At 35.5% G+C, this 21,242-nt stretch overlaps 3 protein-coding genes across 7 annotated transcripts; 2 read left to right on the forward strand and 1 right to left on the reverse strand.

Annotated features, from left to right (window-relative positions):
- The first annotated feature begins 382 nt into the window (after positions 1-382).
- ydjc (YdjC chitooligosaccharide deacetylase homolog) lies at positions 383-5,918 on the forward strand. 3 transcript variants are annotated; one of them, XM_052556232.1, is made up of 6 exons: positions 383-443; positions 2,137-2,315; positions 3,557-3,713; positions 4,260-4,359; positions 4,609-4,786; positions 5,022-5,918. In XM_052556232.1, exons 2-6 carry the CDS (start codon positions 2,152-2,154, stop codon positions 5,368-5,370), a joined length of 948 nt encoding a protein of 315 aa, XP_052412192.1. In that variant the 5' UTR covers positions 383-443; positions 2,137-2,151; the 3' UTR covers positions 5,371-5,918. The 3 variants fall into 3 exon arrangements, with proteins under 3 accessions (XP_052412192.1, XP_052412191.1, XP_052412190.1); XM_052556231.1 differs by lacking the exon at positions 383-443 and adding an exon at positions 893-1,055; XM_052556230.1 differs by lacking the exon at positions 383-443 and adding an exon at positions 1,075-1,674.
- A 205-nt stretch (positions 5,919-6,123) lies between these two features.
- ube2l3b (ubiquitin-conjugating enzyme E2L 3b) lies at positions 6,124-15,109 on the reverse strand. 3 transcript variants are annotated; one of them, XM_052556234.1, is made up of 4 exons: positions 14,779-15,109; positions 13,147-13,242; positions 12,374-12,560; positions 6,124-7,805 (listed from the first exon to the last, which is right to left on the reverse strand). In XM_052556234.1, exons 1-4 carry the CDS (start codon positions 14,803-14,805, stop codon positions 7,651-7,653), a joined length of 465 nt encoding a protein of 154 aa, XP_052412194.1. In that variant the 5' UTR covers positions 14,806-15,109; the 3' UTR covers positions 6,124-7,650. The 3 variants fall into 3 exon arrangements, with proteins under 3 accessions (XP_052412194.1, XP_052412196.1, XP_052412195.1); XM_052556236.1 differs by lacking the exon at positions 14,779-15,109 and adding an exon at positions 14,729-14,775; XM_052556235.1 differs by lacking the exon at positions 14,779-15,109 and adding an exon at positions 14,498-14,521.
- Positions 14,956-21,135, forward strand: LOC127957617 (C-C motif chemokine 21). Its single transcript, XM_052556238.1, has 5 exons — positions 14,956-14,978; positions 16,177-16,312; positions 19,739-19,818; positions 20,124-20,244; positions 20,498-21,135. The coding sequence occupies exons 3-5, from the start codon at positions 19,758-19,760 to the stop codon at positions 20,601-20,603; spliced, it is 288 nt and encodes a 95-aa protein (XP_052412198.1). The 5' UTR covers positions 14,956-14,978; positions 16,177-16,312; positions 19,739-19,757; the 3' UTR covers positions 20,604-21,135.
- The last annotated feature ends 107 nt before the right edge of the window (positions 21,136-21,242 follow it).

Consider the following 21,242-nt stretch of genomic DNA (forward strand, 5'->3'; position numbering starts at 1 on the left):
TTTTATCTCATTTTGATTAGCCAAGAATATAAAGCGTAGTCCTAATTTAACATGCATTCTTGCGTTTAACAAAAGCTAGACATATAAATATTAATTAATAAAAAGACATGTTTCAGAGATTAATTGTTTTGAAGCGAAATGTATCAAATTTCAAATAGTAATTGAACTCTCACTGTTTTTAGTTAACTGTTGAGCTATAGTGTATTCTAACACATAATGTAAGTGATGCCATGCATATATAATTTCTACATCAGGTGGCTGACGTTAAAAACACTTCATGAACATGCGGAAAGAAAGTTCACAAACATGATCCCCTCCCTCTCTTTATGAATAAGGTTACGTGTCTTGGGAAAACATTCAAAAGCCTCCACAGACACGTAAGCAAAAGTCACACCTGCTGCCTGTAGGATAACATTCAGCTTAATAACACTGTCCTGGCCCTGGTGAGTATGCCTAAAGCATAGTTTATTACTGTTTTTAAATAATAGCTGATTAAAAACTTCTAAATATGTTCACAATAAGTTTTTAACGTAATCTATAAAATATCTATTTTCTAAAACACCACACTGTCATCTTTTGATTCAGTCTCTTTTATTCCTAAAGTGGCATATCGTGTTTTTGGTTGCCAACATCTTGGACAAAATCAAATGTATAATTTAAAAACAAATGGTAAGCATTGATAATATGAAATGAATATATCTATATTTATTTAAAAAAATATACATATTAAAAATAATAATAATTATATATATATATATATATATATATATATATATATATATATATATATATATATATATATATATATATATAAAATATCCATTGAAAACAAATGTTTTAAATTTAAAAATAGACTGATATAAATCAGGAAGAGAAACTTTGACACCTCGTAGGCCCATTTGCACATGTGGCGTTGTTTTGTTCACATCCGGTAGAGGGCGTTGCAACTCCGGAAAAGGAAATTGCAGTTTTACGTCTCCAGATGGTCATTCTCTCCGCACCGCGTTAGATACATTGTAAAAAGGACTAATGGCAAGAACCTCGCAATAAAATGGGTAAGCGTTTACCACATTATTACTGCTAGCCAGGAGTAACGTACATCACAAAAACAATTAGTCCCTTTGAAATTATAAACGTTTGTTTGCTTGTTTCTCAGCGGAGTAAATCTATAAGCAGTATGATAGATGCGATTGTACACCACCATATGTGATGGATAGCAGCAGCTTCTCGTGTTAACACCGACCAGACGAATAAAGCGGCAGAGTTTTAGATCTGTCTTATTAACGAGCCGGTGATTCCCCGGTAAGCAGCTTTGCCGGAGCTGAGACTCGCGTTTCATACAAACCGTCTCGACTCGTTTCGTTTCGTTTTGTCTTTAAACAGATGATGTTGAATGACGTGTGGTTTGACGCGTTGACTCAAGGATCGTTTCCTCAATGATTGGGTTTTATGACTCAGAGATTAAGACTTCTCTGTCTGTGTTCATATGGAAGTTTCTGCCCTTTTAAGAGATAAATAATCGGTTTTATACGGCTATTTTAACGGATATCTACGTTTCATCGGCTGTCAGTAAATATTGGTCAGTATCACCGGATCTCGCTTCATCGGTTAGTATTTTTATATGTTGGATATTCCCTGATGGCACCATCTGTTGAGAATAAGGCAAAACAAAAGGTAAAGTAACTTTTTTAATACATGGTTTTCATAATTACTCAGCGTTTTAAGTTGATATATATATAGTAGTGTTATAACAGCGTTTTATTAATATTACAATAATACAATTCAGTCTAATAATGAAATAAAACAGCCGCAGTTCATTTCCAGGTATTACGCGAATAGCTTTACGATTAAACATATCCATTTTACAATAAAGATACAAATAAATATATGGCTTTTTAGATCAAGCAAATCTTCATGTAATGACATAATTAGCAACAAGTATTGTCAATACTACCTAATATTATTTATAAACTATTTTGATACATATTATTTAGTGCTGTCTAAAGATCCTTTAGTCATTGTTTCAAAATACAGAAATAAGTAAATGTAATTCTGCTTAATGTAAAAAGCATCAGTATTGAACCTAAAGAGGATATATTGGTCAATGTGTAGTCTGGTGTTTTTGTCTTTCATCAGCAAGGCGAGGAGAAGATGCCTCAAGCCAAGGTGAAGCTGGTGGTGACAGGAGATGATTTCGGGTACTGCGAGAGAAGAAATCAAGGGATTGTGGACTGCTTCAGATCTGGTGGGATCTCTAATGTCTCTCTTCTGGTCAATGCAGTCTCAGCGGAGCACGCGGCAGAGCTGGCTAAAAGGTCCTGCGGCTGATTTTCAACTACTTTTCATCTCAAGCAGATGAATATGAAAATATGATATCAATTTTTGAGTATCTTACATTCAAACAGAATGTTACAACACTTTCCCTAATGATTATGCAAGTCTTTTAAACCTATTGCCAAATATAAGACTAGGCCTACTGATAGTGTGTAGAGATTAGACAAAATGTTATTATGGTTAATTAAAACTTAATAAAAAAAAAAAAGCATTTTTGTTATTCTAATAACTATTAAGAATTTTATTATAGCTTATTGCTAAGAAACTTTTCATTTTAACTTGGTTTTCTATAATAACAAACACAAAATAAAAATGTAACTATAAAATGAATAAAACTATATCCAGTCAAATGGTTTTTGAACAGTAAGATTTTAAGGTTTTTATATATATATATATATATATATATATATATATATATATATATATATATATATATATATATATATATGTATATAAGTATAGGCCTGATTTATTTGGTCCAAAATACAGCAAAACAGTACTAGTCTGAAATATTTGTACTATTTAAATAATTTATTCCTGTGATTTCAAAGCTGTATTTTTGGCATCAATACTCCAGTCACTATTCTTCAGAAATCATTCTTATATTCTGATTTGCTGCTCAAAAAACATTTTGTTATGATGTTAAAAAATGCTAAGTAGATTTTTTCAGGTTTCTTTGAATAGAAAGTTCAGAAGAACAGCATTTATCTGAAATATATATTTTGTGCTCTACTTGCTAAATAAAATAATTAATTTCTATAACAAAACAAAACAAACAAAAAAAGCATCATGACATTTTTTTCAACTGTTTTAAATATTGATGAAAAAATAAATAAATAAATAAATAAATAAATATATATATATATATATATAAGCAGCAAATCAGCATAGAATGATTTGTGAAGGGTCATGTGACACTGAAGACAATAATGCTAAAAATATAGCTTTGATCACAGCAATAATTTACATTTTTAACTATATTCAAACAGAAAGCTGTTATTTTAAAAAGTAAAAATTTTCACAATATTACTACTTTTGTTATATTTTCAAGCAAATAATATATATATATAATTCTTAAAAACATTTTTAAAAATCATACTTAAAAAAGAAAAGAAAGACAAAAACATAAAATGACTAAAACAAAGTAAAATTTAAATGAGAATGGAAAATCGATTCAAAATAGCAATAAAATCTAAAATAACACTGCTCTTCTCGCACACAGGAATCACATCCCCATCGGACTCCATGCGAATCTCTCAGAGGGTCTTCCAGTCTCTCAGGATCTGAAGGGTTCAACACTCCTCAACAAGGATGGATTCTTCCATGGCAAGATGGGCTTCCGGGAAGTTTTGCAGAGTGGCCAGCTCAAGATGTCAGAGGTACACAGAAACCGATAGTCACACGTGAATGCATTCAAACCATGCTGTGTGTTTACATCACAGTGTATGTGACTGTATTCATGTTAAACAGCAGTGTCAAAGGTTACTCAAAGAACATGAAAGGACTTTATTACACTTATTGCTTCTAAGAGGAGTTATGGTATTATGTGCTCTAAATTTTAAAGCAGCATTTAAAATACCTACCACTATTTGAATCCTAAGTGGTGGTAAAATCACTTTTATAATTTGTATTATTAAAACTGCACTAATGTTAGTCAAGAGTGTTTGCCCCAAAAACTTTTACATAACCATTTTCCACCTTGTTGTAAATGTAACCAGTTGTTTAATAAAGTTTAGTTTCGGTAAGATGGTGTTTTTGGCCTTTAACCTCTTTTATTTATAAGAATTAAAGTAATTAAGGATAGTACTGTTCATGGAACAACCTGTTTAAACTTGCAGTATTAAACCATTTTAAAGTTTAAGACTTCAGAACCAAACACAGCTTAGTTTGTTTGATTCTGTTATGATGTGTTTTGGGTTTAAAAGGTGGAGGCCGAGCTCAGAGCCCAGGTAAATCGATTTTGTGAACTGGTTGGCCACATGCCCTACCATATGGACGGCCACCAGCATGTGCACATTCTGCCAGGTAACAGCGGGTTTGTTTTCAGCATCATTACTCATTCTCACATGATCCTTTAGAAATCATTCAGATATGCTGATTTGACGCTGAATGAATATTTCTTATTATTATAAATGTGGAAAACGCTTGTGCTGCTTAATATTTTTGTGGAAACTGATGCATTTTTGTCTGGATTTTAGTCTTAATAGGAAGCAATATTTTGTAACATCAATAAAGGTCATCCCTAAGCTTTTTATGTTTTGCCATGTTTTTCAGAGGTGCGAGAGGTGTTTGCACAAGTTCTCTCTGATTTTGGAATCACCTACACACGGGTCCCCATAGAACCCGGACTTAAATTTTGTACCTTCCTCCCGCCGCATCTGCGGGACTTCAATGCACAGGTTGAAAAAGATGCCCTGGAATCGATCGAGGTCTTTCATCGCCATGGGATTAGGTTTGTGAGGCAACATTTTAAATGATATGCACCTGTTGAGGTTTTAGGAATATTTACCTCATTTATAGTATCTTGTATAGTTATTAGGGCAGGTTTGGTTACATTTTAATAATCACTTTTGTCCTTCAAATACATTAGGCACAGTATATTTACACAGTATGCATGACATGTTATCCTTACATTTTTACCTGATGAAATCAAATCAACTATATACTGGATTTGCCTATCTATTCAGATGGCCTGACGTTTACCTGGGCCTGAGCACCATGGGTAAGAACATGTCTGTGTCCAACCTGAAACGCGCTTTGGGCTTCACGCTGGAAGCTACACTAGATGACCGTGTGTGCTCCCCATTGATACAGTCCAGTGATGCCACGACCGACTCCTATTGTCCGGTTACAGCAGAGCTCATGGTGCATCCAGGATATCCCAGTCAGCCTCACCAGGGCGGATGTGGAGAAGGACCGGACGACTTCTCACAGTCCGCAGACAGACTACACGAGCTGAATACTTTGAAGGACCCTTTAGTGCTTAACTACTACAGGCAACAGGGGATCCACCTCTGTGCCTTTAAAGACTTTTAAACATCTCAAACAGAGGATTTGGGGTGTTCTCCTTTAAGAGCTTACCTGATACCTCAATTAGTCTTTAGAGTATGAGTGCTTGGTTTGGGAAAGACAGAAAAATCGGCATTCTGTTTCATTGTGCTGCTTCCAAAGCCCATATGAAACAATTTGAAGCTGCTACTTGAAGTAGAGCCAAAACTATATTCTAATTATTCAACAGAAACACAAGGTACTATTAGATTGACCTGTTTTTAAATGGTTCAACAAGACATTTAGTTTTTAATTTGTGTCCTTATAAGAGAAAAGTGCAATTTTATCTGGATTTGTTTTTGAAAATGTTGCCTCATCCGAGCAAGTTTCTCTCAAATACTGATATTAATATTGCAGAGAACTGTTAATCTTAACAGCAATTCCATATATGTGTAACAAACTATATGAAGATTTTCAGTCAACTAAACATGTAGCAATTACTTTATATATTTAAAAATGAAAGGTATTTTTGGTACAGTGTTTTTAACAAATGTATTTATGATATTTTATGAACCTAAAATAAAGAGTTCATTTTACTCTAGTTTTCTTTCGGAGATTTAAAAATGGTAGTATTACAATGGTGGAAGTGATTTAGGATTTAAAGTAAAAAAAAAAAAATCAGTAATACATGAGCACAGCAATTTTGCTGCACTATATTTTGAAACATTTTATAATGTGCTTAAACCAACCAGTTGCATTTGTACGCCAAACATTCATCCTATTGAAACATTCATTCAGAGCTAGGTCAAAATAGCCTTTATTTGGTGAGTTCAACGTTTTGTCACATATTAGGGTTAACATGTTTATAACCTGTATGTTTCAGGCTACTAAGAAAAAGCTGTAATTGAAGCAACAGTTTAGGGTTTAAGTAGTAGTCCTCATAAATATATAGTTTACTAATGCTAATATATTCAGGTTACACAATCACTAAATGCTCAATTGGGGAATCTTAGAAAACTTATCGGTTTGGTCGATTTTGATATGAAAACCCTAACCAGATCAGAAGTGAATTTAGGCAACGTTTGAGTGTAACATTACTTGTTATAACTTTATTTTGGTGTACAAATGTGGAGCATTTTTGAAGTCTGATGATGCATGAAAATAAGTTTTCAACAAGGCATTCTGTGAGAGACTCCCCCTGCCCCAAAGCATGAGCAAATATTACTGAAATATCTTGAACTAGAGAAAGCCCGAAGAACCTCTTTGCATTATAAAGAGCGGCGTAAAAATGGAATATGACAGAATGAATGATATCCTTTAAAGAAACTGTAGAGAATGTTCTAGAAAACTCACGGTCAACTACTGCGTTTATTCTGTGTTGGGAAAAAACGGGAATAATAATAATTCTCAGTAGCGTACATCTCAGTAAATCTAGGGGCCGTTTCCATGATTAAACCCAAACATACAAGGATTTCCTATGAAACATGTTAAAAGAGATGTTTAAAATTAGTGATCATCATGGAAAATTACGTTCACTCACACAAAGAGCGTTGTTTTCATCATTCCTTTTTTCATTTGTGAAACAAAAATGTATTTCATAGCAATCTCTGCACTTTTAGTTATGGACTTTACAGTGGTTTTGCCGATTCGAGGCTTGGTAAAGGGCTGAAAGTAGCCGGTTCCTTACACATACTGTGCAACCCAAGAAGTGCAGTGAAAGTAAAAATGTTATATGAAATAACCTCCATTACGTCTCCTTTTTTGTTTTGCGGAAATCAAAGAGCACAAATGTAAGAAAAGGGAACAACATCATAATAATAATAATAACAATGTACATGATAAATTACAACCCATCTTTGTTTTAAATGAAGTGTCACTTCCAAAAGTAATTTTTGAAAGTTTTGTGTAATAATGCAATGATTCATTTTCTCATTACAAAAGGGTCGAACAGCATTTGTTACTGAAACGCCTTTTACAATTTCCAACTTCTTTGTCTTAAGTTAGCCTCTAACCAAATATTGATGCTTTCAAAGTTGAGAAAGGAAAAATAAACAATAGTAGAAAGTTAGTAAGGGCCTCAAGCTAACACCAGAAACTCAGATCGGATGTCCTCGCGGCGTCCTGCTTCAAGACGGAGGATGCAGCTGCGCTGAACTTCTCCAGCTCGACTAGAGTGACACATGGAAAGGAGAGGAGAAGGAGGAAAGCGGGAGGGAGGGAGGAAGGGGTAGAGGATATTGTTTGGGTGTCGGAGGAAGGAGGTAGAGCGAGGGGAAGAGGATCGGAGGAGTAGGAGGGGTCTGGGGCTACACACTTGTCTGGTTATTGTTAGTCCACTGGCCGCTTTTCGCCGTGTTTCTTTGTAAACTCTTCTGCATTCTTAAAGAATTTTTTACGGTCTTTTGAGTATTCTTCTGCTAGGTCGGCCCTCAGAGGATGTTCTGGCTGTGGGTCGTTCACCAGGGCAATGAGCGACTGAATTACTGTAGGAAGAAAGGGGAAATAATGTATGTTATCCTTGGTTACCACAACAAAACATTTACTGAGTAATTCAAATGTATGTATTCTTATTTCTTACAGTTCTAATAAATTCAGCTTTAAATAATCCCTATAGTTTAGCGATAGAGAATTATATGAAACAGAATAATTTCTACTCAGCCGTCATTGAGTCTGTACTGTGTACTTCTATAACTGTCTGGTTTGGCTCAGCAACAAAATCGGACATCAGAAGACTACAGAGAACTGTTCGGACTGCTGAAAGGATTATTGGTGCTCCCCTGCCCACCCTTCAAGAACTGTATACATCCAGAGTGAGGAAAAGGGCTCATAAAATCACTCTGGATCCCTCACATCCAAGTCACCCCATTTTTGAACTTTTGCCATCTGGCCGGCGTCTCAGAGCCGCAAATACCAGAACAGCAAGGCACAAAAACAGTTTCTTCCCCCAGGCAATCTACCTCATGAACAGTTAAATGTTCCCCACTTATGCTTATGCAAACAAAATTGCAACATCCTTATATTTATTTGTTACCCCTCCATCCTAGTACATCCCTGCATCTTTTTCAATCCTATCCCATTATCATTTATAGCACAATTGTTTATACACTTATTTATTTGGCTACATTTTTTTTTTTTTTTTTTTTGTGGCGTTTTTTTGGTGTCTCTGTGTACTGGAAGCTTATGTCACTAAAACAAATACCTTGTATGCGCAAACATACTTGGCAATAAAGCTCTTTCTGATTCTGATTCTGATATACTTTTCATCAGTCATCATTGAGATACTGTTTTAGATTTTAATAATATTTTGAGTTTAATATTTTACCATTTTAATTTGAAACTTTTATTCAGTTTGTGTTTTTTTTTTTTTTTTTTTCAGAGAACTTACAAATTGGCAACTAGCTGAAATAAAAGTTTTTTATTTTAGGAACGTTTATTGTTTTTTCCAAAGAATACTTTTTTTTTTTTTTTTTTTTTTTTAAAGTTCTAGTAAACTATAATTACCATGTATTTTTAAAATCTTTTATTTCAGTTATTTGATTCAAGTAACATTTTTAGTTAAACATCTTTAGCTAAAGTTAACATGTTAAGTTAATTATCTATTGAATATTTGGGTAGTTAAAGTGCCGCATTATAGATTTTTGAAAATTACCTTTTACGCAGTGTGTAACACAGCTCTAAGTGAATAAAAACATCCTGCAAAATTTTTAATCTGAAAGTTCACAGAGTATAAAGTTATTGTCTCCTAAAAGAAAGAGTCGACTCCGAAACATCTAAACAAGTCACTTTAAAACAAATACTAAGCTGTTTCATGCAGATGTCAAACATGAAACATTAGCATATTGTCCGAACACTTGTCAGCCTTTTCGCTTTGATTCAATGCCACTAGGTGCCACTTTTGGAGCGGTAAATGTAGAGGTTTCTCTGTTAACGCTGTACGCAAAGCAGCACTGCACTTACAAACACTGCTTTATCAGGCATTATGAAATCAAAATGAGACCAATCGGACCAATCACCGCAGATTAGCATCACGCAAAGGAAGAATTTGTAAAAATGAATCAATAGCCCCTTTCACACTGCACGTGGGACCCGCAATATTTCCGGAACATTGCCTGGTCGCCTTCTGTGTGAAAGCAACCACGTCCCGGGATTGATTACCTAATTGAACCCGGGTCGGGGACCTAGTAACATTGCGGGGTTTGACCCGGGACGAGCGCTGTGTGAATAAAGCCAGATCTAATTCCTTGTCGAAGTGATGACGCGTTACCGCGCGACTCTTTTACCAGCTGTTTTGAAGGAAGATCAACATTCGCGACGAAAACATATGTGCAAACTGCAATGAAGCAGAGATCAGTTAGTTCCTCACTTTCCATGCTGACGCCGAGATTGTTTGCTTGCTTCAGTGAAAGTATAACGTGCCTAGCGTTGTCGACTCGTACATTACACGTCACGCCCTGATGTCACGTGTCGTTACGGGATCTTCAAGGGTTGTGTGTGAAAGCACGCACATATCCCGGGTCATCACTGGCAGTGTGAAAGTGCAAAATCTAGTGACCAGGGAACAATTGTCGTATTGTATTTGCCGGAATGGCAATGTGAAAGGGGCTAATGAGTGATCGATTCTCATCTTTCTTTCTTTGAATGAACATTTGCCGGCATTATACAAATCTTCAGTGACGTAGAGATGTTTCCTTTATAAAGAAAATCTCTTTGGATTTGAGTCTTTAGTCTGAAACTTTACAGATCTTTATGCACCAAGAGCTTGTAACACTCCAAAGAGAAAGGAAAATATTGAAATCGCGTCATATGACCCCTTTAAAAATATATATTTTCGACAGTATGACGGTAAAGGAGAGAGTGTGTGAGCACTGTGTGTACGCTCAGGCGCTGCCTTTCTCAGTGCCACCAAAATAAAAGTCGAGTGTGCCGTCAAAATACCTCAAACAAATCAGCCAAACAGAAAAACTTATCGGCTGATGCCGATATTTGAAAAATGCCAAATATCAGCCATGGCAATATATCAGTCGACCACTAATCTGTTACCAACAGATATCCAACCAAAAGGTAAAAACAAAAACCTAAAACATGGATGTTAGTTATTCAAGAAATAAGAACCTCATCATATTTATTCCAAAACTAATTAAACAGTTTTATAAACTAGGAATGTAGTACTGCATGATCTAAACTTGATAAGAGCAAGGTTTCTGAAGAAATTCGACATCCCAAGAATGCTGTAGAACAATTGCAAACATCTTGAAAGTCAAACACAACTACGCAAAAAAGCCTATTCTTTTGCATTTATTTTTGGCCATATGACAGATCATATATTCTATTTGTTATATTTATGTTTTGCATAAAACTGAAGAATATTTAGTACATCCTAGAGTATGTCAATTCTGTATCTACAGTTAAATGTGTATAAAAAACATGTGTATAAAGATTCTCATAAATAATCACTTTTGTTTTACTTAACCTGTGCGCAATTATTCTAAAAATAACGTTAATGTCAACAAAAAATGTCACGTTAATACACAAAGCATCAGCCTGAGTAAATTTGACCACTATAGAAGTGTAGTAATTTAGGAGGTGAATATACTGTGAAATTACATACAAGATATGGCATAATATTTGAAAGTATAAACACGTCTATGAAACATCAATAAATAAAGCATTTTTTTTAACATTGACATTAAAATGTTTGAACTAAAATGTTATTGCAGCCAGGTAGCCTAAGAATTCTTGAAAAATTAATATTTTTCAAGTAAAGTGAACTTCAAGGCTGCTTTTGGTGCATGAATTTGTTTAATGAGGTCCAGGTTTAGGAATGTGCTAGAAGTAACCATTTTAAAAGCATTAGCGCGAGCCCCACTTGCTGTGAAGCGGGAGCGACCAGGTGCCAGAGGATTGCGCAAAGTCTTAAAGGAGCCTTCCTTGAGGTGCTACGTTCACAATTCAAACAATGATTCGAGCAAGAAGAATGATTGATTTGGTACTTGTCTGGTCTAGATGGTCATATGGCGTATGCCTACAAATATGGGACCAACTGCATCCGTATAGCTTTCATACAGAACACTTCTCTGATGCCTTAAAGTCCTTAACCTTTATTTGAAGCTTAGGCTCATGCAACCAGAAGTTTTAAGATATAGATGAATATGGTTTTGTGTTTTTCTTGCCACATGCGTTTACATCTTAACAAGCAAAGCAATTCAACATTAATTTCACGGTGTGTGTATGTGAAACGTTAAGATACCATCGTAGTAGTTTCGTGCGAGCATGAATGTCATGACAACGTACCTAACGTCCGGGAAACACTTAACGTAACGCGTAAGTGCGCATAACTAACAAAGAAAAATCAAGCTATGCGTAGGCCACAAAGTGTTGGCGAAATAACATTAGCAGACCAGAGGGGAATAATATGGACTTTTTTGCAGAAAACTTCTTGCACAAAATAAATTCAAGCATTTTCATGGACCTGTATCTATGCATGTTTATTTTCAAAAACTTTCCAGGGCCTTGACTTTTTTTTTTCTCTTCAGATTCATAAACTTTTAAGGATTTCAAGGACCCATGGAACCCTGCACATAATCCAAAGATTAATTTCTAATTATCAATGTTGATAACAGTTTTGCTGCTTAATATTTTTGTGCCAACTCAGATGCATTTTCTTGGATAGACAGAAGTTCAAAGAAGAAGTTTTTTTTTTTTTTTTAATATAAGTCTTTTGTAACAAATGTCGGTCAGTCACTCTTGATCAATTGAACTGAGTCCTTACTGAATAAAATACTTGCATATAGTTTTATTAAATTCAGCATTAAATAATTCCTGTAATTTAGTCAGAGAAGGCTAAATTGCCTCTATCTTTACAAAATAAAAATAAAAAACAGAAAAAAATAATATTGATTGGGTAGCCAATATGAGCAGCATTAAAGGGTGTGGCCTATCCGTGCATGATTTCTCTATAATGAAGTGACAACAGGACCAAGAGTATTTCTGCACCAAGATCAGCTCAGCTTTAGCAGTCTGACTCATGTGTGACAACTGCAGCGCATCTCACCTTGGTCAGTTTTGGTGGCTGGTTTCCAGTTCTCTGCACTAATGACAGGCAGGCAGACCTGTCCCTTCTCGTCAATGTTGGGGTGGTAGATCTTCGTTTTGAATGTGATCTTGGGTGGTTTGAAAGGGTATTCTGCAGGGAAGATGATCTCGATCCTGAATGCCCCTTTGTCATATGGAGGGTTGTCCTGTGGGAGAGAAAGGTAAATGAGCCAAGCGCAGCTCAGTCTATAATGTGTACAATTACAAACAAATCAATACTGAGAACAGGACAGAAGCGTGAATGCATGAGGTAGGAGATCCTATGAGGCTGATTGCCGTATGAAATGCATGTATATTCTCTAGGTCTAAACGCACTCTAGCTCTAAAATTGCAAGAAATTATAAAAAAATATTTAGAGGTTTATCAATGTTTTGCACAGAGGTGCCCAATTTTAAAAATCAAAAATCAAACAAGAAAAAAAGCAAATGTTGCTTTACATTCAGCAACAGCGTATTAAAAACACAAAATCGAATTCACCCCTATTCTCTGAATTTGCAAAATGCAAATTACAATGCAAAAACAAACATTATTTTAAAATGTTTAAGCCAAATAAAAATGAAGATATGGCGTGTTTTCCCCCCTTAAAGATAAAATAGATCAGCATTGGCCAACTTTGACTTGCAGGTTCTGTCAAAACCTTAAAGCAGTTACAACATACCATTTCTTGTCTGCATACTTTACACATGCAAATAACATTTAAACAAGATGTATGAGTGTTTACTAAACACTTACTGGAACAATGAGGCCTTGCCATGTCAAAATGTTTGATTCGTCGACTTGAATGTTACGGAAATTTTTCATCCCAGATTTGCGGATTTCTTCAAGCTCCTGATAAAAAAGATTGGAAAGAAGGATGCGTTAGATACTATTTTTGTGGGTTTGCAACTTCTACTTTGAGATTTAGCTTATGCTAAAACTCTCTCCTAATATTAAAATCCCCATTAATAAGGTAATACCAAAGCACAAACAAATCAATTAGGAATAACAGTTTAAACATTAGCCTAAACCTTCTATGTATCTTTATCATGGTCATCATTCCCAAATGTAACGTGAGCCAGGTCTCGACCTACTGAGTAGGAGAAATGACCCCTTCCTCAGCAGCTTACTGTAAATAACTGACCTGCAGTACAAGTTAGTGTGCATTAAAACAACCACAAACAACACTTTAAATGTTTGAACTAATAACCATTGCTCTAACATGGGCTGTTTATAGGGCAGCAACTAAAGATTATTTCGATACTTTGATTAATCTGTCAATTATTTCCTTGATTAATCAGGTAAAAAGACCAGATGTAAGTTGTTTGAATTTATAATTAAAAAAATTAAATATTGCAGTAATCCCTTAAAAAATACTGCAATTTATCCAATAATAATTACTATAGTAAAAGGTTATGTTTTAGTGCCCTGTAAGTATTACCCATTTCCTTCTCTTGCCTCAGGGGATTGACATCTACAGTCACACTTATCTAACAAGGAAGTAGACTCGTTAAAACGGTCACTTTGACATACAAGTCCACTCAGTGTACACAAGCACCCCAATTCAATTCAGAGAGGTTAACCTAAAAAGAAACGTTTTCTCGGACACATCTAGGTGGCTAAAAACTAGTTAATCACGAGAATGAATTAAGTGTTTTCGACAAGACGGAAGTGTATAAAGCGAAAGCTTGTTGTGAACACGCTTACGGTTTCGTTTTTTTTATTTTTTAATAAGGGTGTTACTACAGCTAACCACCTGGAACTCACTGAACCAACTTATTTAACTAGTTTCTACTTAAATGTGTTATATAAAGCTTAAAACGTTAAAAGTACGGCGATTTCAGCTTATGTGTGACAGGTTAGGAGTCTTTGAGTCATGTCTAACGTCACTGCAGCGGGTTAAGACAGCATTACTCAGTTAAAAACGTATATGAGATACTTTATCAGTCGATTAATTTATGGTTATTGTATCCAGGTGATTCAGATCTGTTTGAATCAAACGAATCCGCTGTGACGGAACTCATCGCATTAGACTCCTGTGCGTTACATTCCTGTCATTTACGCGCTGTCAATGAATGAAAGGACTTGATAAAACACAGAAGCCTACTCAAACGTGTCCTTTGACCCTCTATCTCCCCGATCTCGACCCAAAACCTTGTTGTAGAGTTCTGCGGCCTCCGCCGGCGCTTTTCCTCCTTCATGTTTGGAAACGCGAAGCGAGCCGAGTCATCGAGAGAGAGAACCGCTCGTACCAACACCGATCGAGCACCAGTGAAAAATCAAACCTCCTTTTCTGCGAGCCAAACGTTATGTTTAAACCACCATCGCGTCGTCGTACCTGTTTTTTCTTTATTTGCGATATAAAAAGTATGAGGTTTAGACGTCTACCTTGTGTAGTCTCCTGCTCGCCGCCATCTTGAATCTTTCAACTACTACCAGAATGCATCGCGCGGCGCAGCTATGGAATCAGGAGCTCGTCTGCGTTTTTAAAACTTCAGATGATCTGGGATCAGATTTAGTTCTCGCGCACAAGCCACACAACAGGCGAGACGAGAACGCGCACAATGATCTCAGGTCAGCACCCGCGGGTACTTTCCATTACAAAATGAAACAAAAATGCAATTTATTATTACACTGTGATAGGAATTGATTATCTCGTGATTAATCGAGCCCTCATTTAGTCAGTCTTAATTATTTCTACTTATCTCGAAAATGTATTAAACTAAGTTCATGAATAAATCTAACGGTTAGAGTAAACTTCAGAATGTAGGAGTGCCGTTCAGTGAACGTCCTTGACTAGGAAGTGCGTCTACCGGGTTTCTAGCTGCGTGCTTCTTAACGACCGCGCGATGTCACTCCAGAGTCAGGAATAATGATAAGGAAGTGGTTATTTGATGCAGAGGGTTTATTTCATTGATATTTTATTTTAATTATTTGGCACCTTTTACGTTGTCTTGCCAAACCGCCATAAAACAGAAGAAGAAGAATTATTTGCGACATAAACAATATTTCTGGTTTTATTTGGTTTGAACGGTTCTGAAATCATTCAACAGACCAGTCTGACTAGGCTGGAGACTAGCCAATAAAAAACCACTTAAGGCTGATTAAACTAGTAGCTTATGCGTGTACTAAATAAACAAATCCAAACAAAGTCGTTTTAATTTAATTTTAAGAGGACATTCATTGGCCTTTTCATCAAGTACTGGTTTGAAGTTAAAACTCCTGAATGATCGATTTGTTTCTTAAAAACACACACATTTCGATTCACAAGATGTTAATTGATTACTTGTGGATTATTGTGATGTTTTTATCAGCGGTTTGGACTCTCATTCTGACGGCACCTATTCACTGCAGAGGATCCATTGTTGAACAAATGATTTCATGCTAAATTTCTTGAAATATTTTTAGATGAAGAAACTAAGTCATTTTAGATGTCCTGAATGTAGGTAAATGTGTTAATTTTTTTGTGTGCAAACTATTCCTTTAATATACAATGTATAACTGTAAATATAAATGGCTTCAAGCTATATTTTAGTTGATCATAAATGCTTGTCAGTACATATGACAGTTTTCAGTGGCAATAAGTATTTATGGAATTACATATAGAATGTACTTAAGTCTAACTTAAATATGTCAAAAACACTTTATGTTAAAGTAATTGCATTAAATATAAATTTAAACCATAAATCATTTATTTCATTTGTGTGCATGCCAAATTGGGTGTGCATTTGTGGTTTTGTTCGTGTGGTTTGATTTGTTTATTTGTTTAATCATTTCTTGTCACAGGAGCTCATACTTTGCTGCCAGCAAACTTCCCAGACCAAGGACAGATCAAAAGTGGGCTTGCATGCTCCCATGGTTTCCTGTAAACCGCATGACTGAAACAACTTGATTGGACTTGCTTCCCCTCCAGCAATTTCAGGTAAAGATGGGGTGTTACAGATGGGAAACACTAACTGTCTTTTGCTGTGTTCAGCATTCAAAATGTTTCCCTAATTTGGCTGAATACTTTAAATTATAGTCAAATGATTGCTTTACATTTTTCAAGATAATTCCCTTAGGGCATGAACATGTAAACACAGGTGTTCAATTCCGAAGAAATCACTTGTCAAAATATATGTTTGAAACATATGATCTAACCTAAATTTCAATAACAATAGCTGAATTTTCACTTCCATGCAGTAATGACCTGCTTCAGGCAGTTTTGGGCTTGTAACTGGGTCAAATATTACTCCTACAACTTAAAATCTTAAAGATGAGCCTTCGAGCACCAGTGTAGCAAAGTAGGTAAGAGAACTTTAGCCCCAAATTCAATTAATGCAAGTAAATTGCTAGACAATCATCTTAATTTCCAAGAGAAGTCTGTTATTATGGATTGAGCTCAAATGTAATGGTTGATAATCACAGTGAAAAGATTTGGTGTAGAAACAGTTTTCAGTCAGAAATTGCTAGTAAAACTCACAGTTAAACAAAAGCAATAGAAACAGCGAGTAGTTGTGTTTTAAGCATTAAACTCTGCTATAACTTCCTCGAAACAATGTGATGACTAGTATAAGCTTGTAGCTCTCTGAAAGTATTTTTATATTGTGCCCAATAAATTGGTTTCACATTATAAAATCATTTAAAATCAATATTTCATGCGTGAAGTTCAAGGCTTTCTCAGCAAAATCAATATAGGGGGTTTCTATCAGCCTTTGTGGTTTATGAGTGGTCATTGTTGGCTTTTATTGCTCTGAGATTACTGGAAAGTTTGCCACTTCCTCCAACATTGTACAGCTGAGAAACCACTGAGGGTGTTTTCCTCCTAGTGAAAGTACTTTGTGTTCTTCATTGCACTGAGGCTAAAACTGCACAAGTTTGTCCAATTATGGGTTAATGTCTTAAGAATGTTTAGCAGTGCTTTCAGGGAGTTCACACACCTTGAGAGGGGTCTCAGATTGCCTTGGCTTTGTTTGCTTGGTATATGACTGCTGGTAAGCAATCAAAAGATCTTATATTTGGAAAGAATTCAACTTTTCTCCAGATAGAATAACTACAATTTAGGTTCTTGCCATACCTTTTGAAGGGAAACATGAGGGGAATAGATTTTTTGTGTAAAAAGTTTGTATGTAAAACCTTTTGGATTTATGGACCTTATGAACCATTCACCATAATTGGTTCTACTTGTGTTTCATGAATGGGGTCTCTTTAACTATGTTCTAACACATTCTTTACAGTACATGGGGGTAGGGGGGATGTGGCCTGTCAGTGCAAAGGTCACAATCTAGCTATATCAGATCCATATGTTTGCAATAGCAGTTGTATGGAAAAATAAAAAAAAAAAAAAAATATTTTATTACATACAGTTTCATGCCTGAGCAAAAAATGGGCCAAGTCAAAAATGGATACCTATTATTTTTCATTGGTGCACATTTGAACATTTTAACCACAAACCAGTGGTCAGGAAATGATCAAGAATTGCACAAATACTATAGATAATGTAATTTAGTACAGGATATTAGTTTTAAGCCATGTTGGTAAACTTGCAGTTTACTTTTTAAGGAAGAAGAGTCAGTGTTATCCCACTCGATGTTGATGTCTTCAAACAGTTATTAATTGAAAATTGTCTCCCAGTTAGTTGGAGTTTAATGTTAGATCCAATTTTTTTTTATAGAGGTTTAAATCTGGTCTCTAATCGGGCCAAAACACAAGCCTGGATGGGGTTCTTAGTTATCTTTGCAGTGTGGGGAAGAGGATTTTCTGGTTGAAAACAATAACAACAGATCGTTCCTTTTAAGATAACAATTTTTCAGCTGTGGGAAGCAAGCCATTCTGCAATATTTCTATTAAATGCAGTTGACCTTTCACAGTGAAGCAACCCACCAGTACCAGCACCACTGTGGTAGGTGCATTCAGATCTTCAAAAGACTCCGCTCTGGTGCATCACCATACAGCGAGTGTTTTATAGTGATTAATCGCTCCACATTATTCTGCTGCACCACTTCCAAGTCAAACTTTCCATATTCTGCTGAAAACCTCATTCTGTCCTTGATGTTTTTCTTAAACCGCTATGGTGTGTTTTGCTAATTTTCTTACCAGTAACTGTAAATAAGTGTTCCAAAAGATTCTAAAGAGAAATGTAAAATATTATGATCCAACCACATCACTTTACTGTGATTTTAACACTGCATTCTTTTTTGGATGGTAAGAGTAAAATAACCTTTTAAACTTCATGGCAATTATTTTGTTCATTCTGGTGTGAATATGATATGTTATTGGCATGAATAGACTGTGCTGATTTTGGAAAGCTACGCTAAATCAGAGCAGTAAAAGTTAACATAGCACCAAGTTGTGTTTTTTTAAAAACGAAACTGAGTAGTGCATTGTAGGTGGAGGACTGTTCTTTTGAAAATTAAGCAAATAGAGCACCCTTTCATTTAGCAGGTGAGTTCAGGTCAGTGTTGAAATGTAACAGCACATTTCCCTTACAGTTGTTCACAGTAGTGATGCTCTTGGCATTGTTGCTTCACGGAATAACACACACCCTTGGATCTTTTCCAAGCTCTGATAATAAAAGACATTCAGACTATTCATTATTAAGATAATGACATGTTTGGATCACTTTAAACACGCTTTTCTTGAACAGGAAAGTTTGGAAAGGTTTAGATTATGCACGTTATTTCTGAATTAATTTTGTCTGTCAGTTTCTAAGTGGCTTTAAATTGAATTTTAAGAAATAAACCTTTTGAGTATGCTAAATTGAAATACAGTAGGGCCATTGAAAATCTGAGATTAAAACATTTAAAATGTGATTTAAAATGAGCCGAATGTTTTGGCATGTGTGCATATGAATTATTATAGATTAGATTATGACTAGATAGATATGCAGATAATTCAGAAATTGCACATTATTTCAATTCACTGAAATTGCTAAGTGCATGAAAATTTTTCAAATTTTATTGTAAAATATTATTTTTTTTAGTAATCTAGCAGCAGAAATCAGATAAAATCATTTTCAAAACTAAAGTTGTGAGCATCAAACCGTTACGCGACTCTGTTAAGAAAAACCCTAAACATTTCTCTGAAAGTTCAGCTGGATTCATGTGCGTCTGGTTGTTTATGAGCTGCTAAATAAATTATTCGGTCATGCACCCCTGTAGACAATTCTATGGGAACCGAGGGGAGAAACACGGTAAAGAATGTGTGAATGATAAATGGAAGTGAAACTGAAGCATTTACAAGATGGGGTGGCGCGAGTACGATAAGTCTTAGCTTGAAAGTGAAAGTTTACTCATATTTTTTGTGTATAAATACCTGCACCTGATACCTGCGCATCACACCTGTGCATAATCGTCTGATGATCTTACAGAGACCAAACACAGACAAGAATGCAGACCGCAACAGTAACTCTCCTGGTCATAGCTGCAGTCCTCTGGAGCAACACTGAAGGTAAGAAACATTAAAACATCTTGTTTCATGGAACACATCTTGCAGTTTCTCAGAAGCACCTTGCAGAATTTAAAACTGAAACTACTAATGAGTTCTCTCTGAAAGAAAGTTACATTCTTGGCTTTTTCTATGCTGCTGGCATACTTTTCTTAGAGATTTAGTTATGGTAACTGTAGGGGCAAGTTCCAGTAAATCCAGAAGTACTCAGAAACAGGCCAAGTTTTGTTCTTGCACAGGGTCAGACACATATAGAGTGGAGGGGTTTCCTGTGTAAAGCGTTGCTAATGCCATCCTTTCATTCTCAGCTTTTTCAGACGCAGCTGTGGACTGCTGTCTAACCACCAAGGACACTCGTATTCCAATACAGATTGTTGCATCCTACTTTCACCAAACCACAGAGAGTGGTTGTGCAATTCCAGCTACTGTGTAAGTTCCAGTTCAGGTTCTTTATTGGCACTGATGCTTCCAAGAAGATCCTTTAACATCCACGGAGCTACAAAAGATTCTTTAAATTCGTAAAATGCTCTAGTAAAAAAGGGTGCTTTTAAGAACTGTCCACTAAAAGGTTCTTCCCAAAACGGTTCTTTATGGCAACCCTTTTTATTTTTAAGAATTTTGACTCCATTGATTCTAAACTAGGTTTATATTAATGCATTTTCTCTTTTTTCTGTTGCCATAGATTTATCACAAAGAAGGACAAGAAGCTGTGCGCTCCACCAGAGAAAAATGGCTGGATTTCCAAGATCATCACACACTTAGACAAGAAGAAGAAAGCTTCTCAGTAGAAACACAGAAAAAAAAAAACCTCTTAGTTCTGCTCTCATAAGTTCTGTGACATCTCGGACATCTTCAAAGCTAAATCAGTCATTTAGCAGAAGTTGTGCAGTTCTTTTAGCTTGAAACCATTTTCTAGCTCCTGTAAATCAATAAAACCTTTTCTGGTTTTGCTTTCACAAACAGGAGCCGAAAATGATAACCTTGTAACTGCACTGAGCAGCACTGGACAGACAGAAAGTGATTACTCTTAAACATTAACTACCACAGTGGTTTTTAAAAGTTATGGAAAAGTTATGTTTTGGAAATCATGTAGATTTGGGGAATCCACGGTGGTCAGATTTTGTAAATGATTAAAAGCAGTTATGTTATTTGTTATATTAGACTGTATTGTTTTACTGTAGCCATTCTGAGTCTCGTACATTTGCATGAATTATAAGCTGTGTCTTGTGTTTAAAGAATGTGTTTTTTAATGTATGTCACATACTTTGTGTGACTGTAGTTTTTCTAACAATGATTTTTAAATAAATTCATTCTGTTAAATCTCCTGTGCACTGCAATTATTCCATTTAAAACACTTCACAATTATGGATGCTTACAGCAATATGTCTATTCCAAAGTCCTGTTCACAAATGTGTGACACCAAATGC

The sequence above is a fragment of the Carassius gibelio genome, chromosome B5 (assembly GCF_023724105.1).
Source record: "Carassius gibelio isolate Cgi1373 ecotype wild population from Czech Republic chromosome B5, carGib1.2-hapl.c, whole genome shotgun sequence".
Lineage (NCBI taxonomy): Eukaryota > Metazoa > Chordata > Actinopteri > Cypriniformes > Cyprinidae > Carassius > Carassius gibelio.